The 7,396-nt window shown below is 43.4% G+C and overlaps 1 protein-coding gene across 1 annotated transcript; it reads right to left on the bottom strand.

Moving 5' to 3' along the window:
• Window positions 1–287: 287 nt before the first annotated feature.
• Window positions 288–1,794, bottom strand: LOC123441229 (23 kDa jasmonate-induced protein). The gene is made up of 3 exons (XM_045117720.1): window positions 1,562–1,794; window positions 1,144–1,420; window positions 288–633 (listed from the first exon to the last, which is right to left on the bottom strand). The coding sequence occupies exons 1-3, from the start codon at window positions 1,729–1,731 to the stop codon at window positions 448–450; spliced, it is 633 nt and encodes a 210-aa protein (XP_044973655.1). The 5' UTR covers window positions 1,732–1,794; the 3' UTR covers window positions 288–447.
• Between the last annotated feature and the right edge of the window lie 5,602 nt (window positions 1,795–7,396).

The raw sequence follows: 7,396 nt of genomic DNA on the forward strand, positions 1-7,396 counted from the left end.
GATCATAAGAAGGTCATAAATTAAAAATAATGACGATTCAATGACCAAAAAGGAGAGTCATCGTCGACCATATTTCTTGTAGTGCACAAGTGATTGCCGTTTTGATTTTCCGTATGATGTTTTATTCTGGCATAGATATAATTATTTTTGTTTTTATTTAACTTAATTTTTCAGAAAATACGCTCACAAGAGTGCTTTATATCTTTAATTATTAAGTAAAAAGGTAACCGATACAAAAGAAGGACAACTTGATACACAACAACATATAAAATAAAATACAATTACACGGTACATCTCTTTGGTCCCCATCTTCCTTCGCTTATTCGTGGATCATCAGATCTATAAAAATGCACCATAAAGACAGTAAAGAAAAAAACAACACAAGCGTACATGGACGCCACACAAGACTTGAAGACCACAATAACAACTCGCTGCTTGCAACGAGATCTAGTAGGGAAACTCGAAAACTCCACGTGCGTTCATGGTAGTGCCTTCACCGATGTCAGCCTTGGAAACGTATCCATAGTTGCTATCAATAGAGGTGACACTTGAATTTTTCAGCTTCACATTGTAGATATAATCCCAGCTTCCCACACTTGGGTAGTGCCCTTCCTCGCGGATTTCAGTGTACACCTGGATACGTATAATTAATGTTAGAATATGCACTATAGTAGAGTTTGGGATATAAGGCATGTTTCTTTAGTTGAAAAATTATACTAATATAAGTAAATTCATTTGAATTTAGTTTAGCTGGGTTTATTTAATTGTACGAGTTTTGTTCAAAAGAATTGTGCTGTGAATACGTACATATGCCCCTGTCCCTAAATAAAATTCACATTGTATATGGGCATGCATGTGAATTCAAATTTTAAATAATTATGTTTTCCATAAAATTATATAGGAATATGAATTTTCTTATGTACTTACATAGAGAAATCAAACAAGATTATCTTTTCAATTGAGAGGATGACCGTTTGAAGCTTGATAAATGCATCACTTGCCAAGTAATTTCACCTTTTACTTTTGATTAGATATAACATGAAACAAGATTGTAACTCATACTAGCTAATAACTAATTCGGAGCATGAACGAAGAGAAAAAGGTAAGATACAACATTTTGAGATAAGTAGAGGAAGTATTTACCCCGTTGCCACCAATGTAGGGGACGGTCCAAGAGAACAACCAATCGCAGGAGCTGCTGCTGGAGGGGATCTTGCTACGATACACAACGGCACCAGCTGAACCAGCGGCAGCTCCACTTGGGTGGACGTGGAGGAATGCACCCCATTGCCCATTCTGAATATCTGATGGGTAGGGTGTATCATAGATATGGCCGTGCCAATCGTTGTACTTAGCAAAGTTCAAAGTGGCACCAGTGGCATTGTAGAGGAGGCATTTTACAGCTATTCCGTTACCGTACCTAGCCAAAAGTTGGACCCAAATTTTACTTCAGTTAGGATCTTGTTTCCTCATATATAAGGTTTTTACATATTGCAAGAAGAAGCAGAAATAATTAAGCACTGCATATAATAATAAACCATGCATGTACACAGAAACATACCTCTCCTTGAGGTTGTCGACGAACTTTTGCGCGTTAACATCCTTACCACCGGCGTTGATCATCTTCATGGCATAGTCTGCAACATCTTTTTGGGTAATGGGTTCCTTATACTCTCCAGTGGCTATCACCGTCTGCGCTGAAATGGGGGTACCAAACACTCCAGAGGCCATTGTTTTGCACACACACTGTGATATATAGGTGTACTAGCTAGTTCGCTTCGCATGCAGTGAGAATTCATGGCTTGTTCTGCGTGTATTTATAGATAGATACACGCTGTGGGGCAAGTTCCCGGAAACTTGGTCCACCTCCCACCGCCATCTGCACATGAAGCACGTACTCAATCCATTGCACCCCATCAAGCACATGAAGAACGAGGAGTACTGCAAGCTGAGGGACTGTGTCTTCACCTTATCCTTGTGCTTTCTGAAACAGAATGTGGCCTTTCCATCTTGTCAAAACAAACCAAATGGTTATAAATCGTTATACTTTTAAATTCGAAACCACTCAAAAACCAATAATAAATTTTGAATCTCCATAAGAAAAATTCAGTCAACGGGAGGGGAGATTTCCCCACCGGAATTTATCATGAAAGTAGAGGACAAAACGCCTCATGATTTTTCACTCCGAAAGTCCGAATCAACTTAATCCCTTAAAACAAGGCAGATATTGATTTTTCATTTCCAAATTAGATTTTACGCATCAAAACATCCCAGAAATAAAAACGCCCCGACCGCGGCATCAGTCCCTGCTCGTGGCAGATTGGGTGGTCACTCAGCACAAATGCAAGCACCGTCCGGTTCTCGTCGATGATGACCACGTTGGCTATCAGGAGCTTTGCCCGGCTGCGGCATCCGTGCGTTCCGCCTCCTGTTGAGCCAGTGTCATGCGGTGCTCCTCCAAGATCGCCAAGTTGCACTGCTAGACCATCTGCAACATGGCGAACCGAGACACGACAGGTGAGGGCGCCTCCTCCGCCATCGTCTTGGGACCACCATCCTCCTCCAAGCACGGATCCGTACTGCATCAGGTTGATCTGCCTTAATTTCGCCCTGGCATCACACGTACGCGGCGCCAGCGGCTTGTACCATGAAGCCAACAAGCGCACCATGGCAACGGCGTATAACGGACACGAACTACATGCTCGGAGGGCCGTTGGTGAACTAGGGGCTCGGATGCTCGGAATGTTGGCTCAGGGGTGCGGTTTTGGGCGATCAGGCTCGTCTCCAAACATTTGGGGCCCCGGGACGAAACATAAAATTAGTCCCAAATTTTCGAAAATTCATAAAGCTTGACCGATGATTTGAAAATAAATATAGAGATTAACGAATGTCTTCTTGGCAATTACACATGGGAGAACAAAAATAGAAATTAGGATTTATGGCAATTACGGTGTTGTGCTAGTGCGGAGGCACGATGTAATTTCCTGGATTAGGCTCCATGGGACGCTTCGGCTTGATTACTCCACACGGAACAAGGCACGGCGTGACATGACATGTGACAGCTTAATTAGCGATTCCGATTCAACCGATATGGTACATGATTATGGTCAAGCCCTTTCTATCACCAATATATGGCACCAATATATGGAACATGCATGCATGCTAACCACGATTTGGGGGCCCTAGGAAATTGGGGGGGGGGGGGGGCACATCCCTGTGGGCGATGACCGGTGTGGATCGAAATCACTAATTTAGTTAGGAGTATACGTTTTAAAGATCACTTCCACCTATCCAGGTTACAACAAGTTGCACACTGCATGCGTGCCACTTGTTGTAATCTGGAAGTTTTTCTTTTTTCATAGATTCGTATTTTCAAAACGTTCTATCTCGTAAAACGTGCGTCCAAATCTCGAACCGTTTTTTACCATTGAGTTTCTTTCGTCGAGATCTTCCGAGAGGCACGTCCCGAAAGAAACTACTCGCGCATGATCGTAGGGGCAACAAGGATGAAGAACCCCTCTATGATCGCCCCCCCTCCGACAGAGTGTCGGAAAAGGCCTCTAGATTGGATCTCGTGACCGAACAATGCCCGAGCCACACGCTCGTCCCATGAGCACCCCGGCTAACACTAGCACGGAGACCGCCCAGGAATCTGAGCCCAACCCTTGTCCACGGATACACCATATCGACACGGCCGACCGCTAAGGGTTCAACTCTCACTAATAGAGAAATGACTAGCCACAACTCTTGTTTGTGGCGCGCCATTTTTCACCAACGCCAGCACTAATATTTTTAAATAGTGCAGGCGTGGGCTAAAATCGCACGTCGTGGCTATTAGCATAGTATTGACGTTGCACATTAGGTCCGGTTAAGATATCATCACTATGGACAGCCTTACTAAACCCTGCTATCATTGTTCATGGTCATGTGTGTCGCGTGTCGTGTTTCATTATTAAATAAAAGAGTGCTGGCAGCTAGATTGGTCCACGGCGAATAGAGTGCACGTCCATCGTACACGTGTTGCATTATTATTGTGCAGATAAACAAGCAACTCATGCATAATGCCCCTAGCGCACCATCATTGACCACCCGGATATGTTTCTAGAAAGTTGCACCAAAGTGGACAGTCCTCCCATTTTATATTAATAAGAGCAAATACAATAGAGCTGAGTCAGCTGGTTATAAGACATAAACTAGTAGTATATTTTTGCTTAGTTGGAAGAAATAGAAAAGGAAGGAGAAGGTAAGCGACCTCTTAGTTAAGAGTCAGCTCTAGCACGTGCTCGTAGGCACTTTGTGAGAGTAAAAGGTGGGCTATATAATAAAATTATAGTACACCTTTTTAATCAACTGTCGTACATGTTGGCTACAAGATGAGTTATAGATTTTTTTCGAAAAGGAGGCCTCGCCCCGGCCTCTGTATCGAGTGATGCATACAGCCATCTTATTTAAAGATGAGTTATAGATGACATGACAATGACTTATAACTAGCAGTTTACTATACTATTAACCATGCTCTAACCGACCCCTCGATGCATCCAAGCAGCATCGAATTGTCTCCCAACCGTCCCACGTTTGTCATATCATACGCATCTGATAAGATAATTTTCTATCCCACGGCGATTATACATAGAATGATAGGTCGGACTGGACAAGGTAAAGGTACAATTCCATGTGCGATGTAACGGGTAGCGTCCCTCCACCATACTTCATTATTGGTGCACATCCATAGTACACCAGTCGCTCCACCATACTTCATTATTGGTGCACATCCATAGTACACCAGTCGCATTATTGTCCTGCACAAGAAACCAAACAATTATTTCACTCTGACCAAATAAACAAGTGACTCTGGAAAATCAGCCCCAGCAATTATCATTGACAAGTGCCTGAAAACTTGTTCCAAAGCTATCCCTCCTCGTACGTGGCTACTTCCAAAGGGGCATCCAATGGCACGTCCCATCCACGTCATCCCTATCGTGCCGTATGTATCTGATAAGATAATTTACCAACTTACAATGTTGATTTGATCTGACGGCTAAACGACCAGTTAGATGTAATAATAGTCTAGTAGAAAAAAAGGAAGAACATATAACGTTACTAGAGGAAGGACCACGCACAAACGTACAATACTATATGCTGACACATGCGGTTGAGATGGCATCTTTCTTGTGGATTATCACACCACATCTTTCTTGTGAGGGTGGTCCAACGGATAGCAAGTGTCCAATCTAAGTGAGCCCAGAGGCAGAAGAAAAGAGAGACTCTCGCTACTCCTACTATGACGGTCCATCACTCACATGAACCACGTAGTAGCTAGTACTACGGTCCGTCGGCATCAGCATCGTCATATATATCCAGCATTCATGTGCGACCTAACCAACCATGTGAAGCCCGTATGTGTTGGATCCATCAATTCGATCATCGGTAAACGTACATGGTCGGCTCGTGAGATTGTTAGTTGATTCAATCAGAGGTAAAAGGATCATTTACGGCAGCTTAGCCTCACATGCATGATTCGGCTCGTGAGATGGGACAAGCCATGAGGATCGTCGCGAGCTACAAATCTGGCCATTACGGCCATGTCCTCTAAAGCTCACTGGAGACAAGAAAAAGAGAAGTTGGACGACATTATTGTTGGCGCTGCCCTCGTCGCGGCGCCGCTTCTTCTTCCTTGCTGCTTCCTCTCACAGCTCTCTGTCTCTCTCTCTCTCTTCTCTCCCTCTACAAAGAACACACCACACACGCACGCACCAAAAAGAACCAGCTAGCTTTGCCTCACTTCCTTCGCAAACACAAGCACTACATTGTCTGCTCAGCCCTCACGGCCTCGATTTTCCATTACACAATGCCACTTATATAAACAGAGGCTGGCACGGCTGTCATGCAATACTCACGCCACTACTTGACCCATTACTCCACTAACAACTCCATCCATGCACTAACTACTTGAATTATCCCACGAAGCTAGCTAACAGATCACATGCATGCAGCTAACAACCTACTTGCCCACGTTTAGCACTCCCTGGAATCACTCCAAATCACAGAGACTCGGCTAGTACTAACAAACTAGCACATGCGCAGCTCCTCTCCAACCAACTGAGAGACCTGTCGGGTCAATTGACCCATTCTGACGTGGTCTATGATGTTCCATCCTTCATCGCGTCTTTTGCCGCTTCTCACGGCGTCGCGACACCATCGGCATCTTGTCGTGCTCGCCGCATCGCACGGCAGCCCGGCACTTCGCCGTCTTCACGCGCCTCCGATCAAGCTTGGACTCGTCGCAGTGACGTTCACATCCGTCAAACAAACATACAGATACATGAACATGACAAGATTAAACCTAACAATTATAAGAAGAGAAAAATACAATTGCTTGTTCCCCAAACTACCCCTGCCCCCTTCCCTCTCTCTTTCTCCATTAATTGTGGTGATAGATGGTGGTCAGTAAGAGCATCATACGGACAAATTGTTAGTTCCCATTTAATAATTAGCTGGCTAAAATTATGTGGGTAAATTATTAGTAATTCATTTTGTTTCATGCTATAGCGATTTGACTAGAGTGTCACTAAGTGGTCTTCATCTACTACTATAAGATCAAGTTGCAAAATAGCCTCACAGTACTATTCTGCTCCCAAGTTCAAATGCTCCCTCATGAACAGCAAAAAAATCTTAATTTTTTGGTGGTGAACTTTGACAAATGCTTTATAGGCATACCAAAATTCAACACGAAATAACATTCATGGAAGTCGTGACAAAACAAAACAAAATCAGTAGTCCGAAATGTATTCAAAACTAGCATATTTGCAGCATCGATTTTATTTTGCCACCAATTCCACGATTGTTGTTTCGAACTAAAATTTTGCATGCATACAAAACATTTGTCAATGTTTATCAGAAGAAAATTCAGAATTTTTAAAAGCTAATATTTTTTTCTCATCTTACTGTTCATCAGAAAGCATTTGAGCTCAGAGGAAAAACTTCATGTCCGGCTATAGCCTTTCTACAACAACCCGATATTCAAAACTATGATTGGGCGTCATTTTCTTTTGATATCTACAGCGTATCCTTGTTCAGTGTGATGCTTGCACAGATCAAATCATAAACTTATAATTCATCGGATCCAAACAAACACACTGCAAAAAAGTTACATCAAACAGATCTCCAAGAACATCGAGGAGAATATTGTATTGAAGATCGAAAAGAGAAATAAGCCATCTAGCTACTAAGGACAGACCCATAGGTCTGTGAAAACTACTCGCGCATGATCGTAGGGGCAATAAGGATGATGAAGAACCCCTCTGTGATCGTTGCCCCCACCGACAGAGTGCCGGAAAAGACCTCTATATTGGATCTCGTGACCGAACAATGCCCGAGCCACGCGCTCGGCCCACGA

Source organism: Hordeum vulgare, chromosome 3H (assembly GCF_904849725.1).
Source record: "Hordeum vulgare subsp. vulgare chromosome 3H, MorexV3_pseudomolecules_assembly, whole genome shotgun sequence".
NCBI lineage: Eukaryota > Viridiplantae > Streptophyta > Magnoliopsida > Poales > Poaceae > Hordeum > Hordeum vulgare.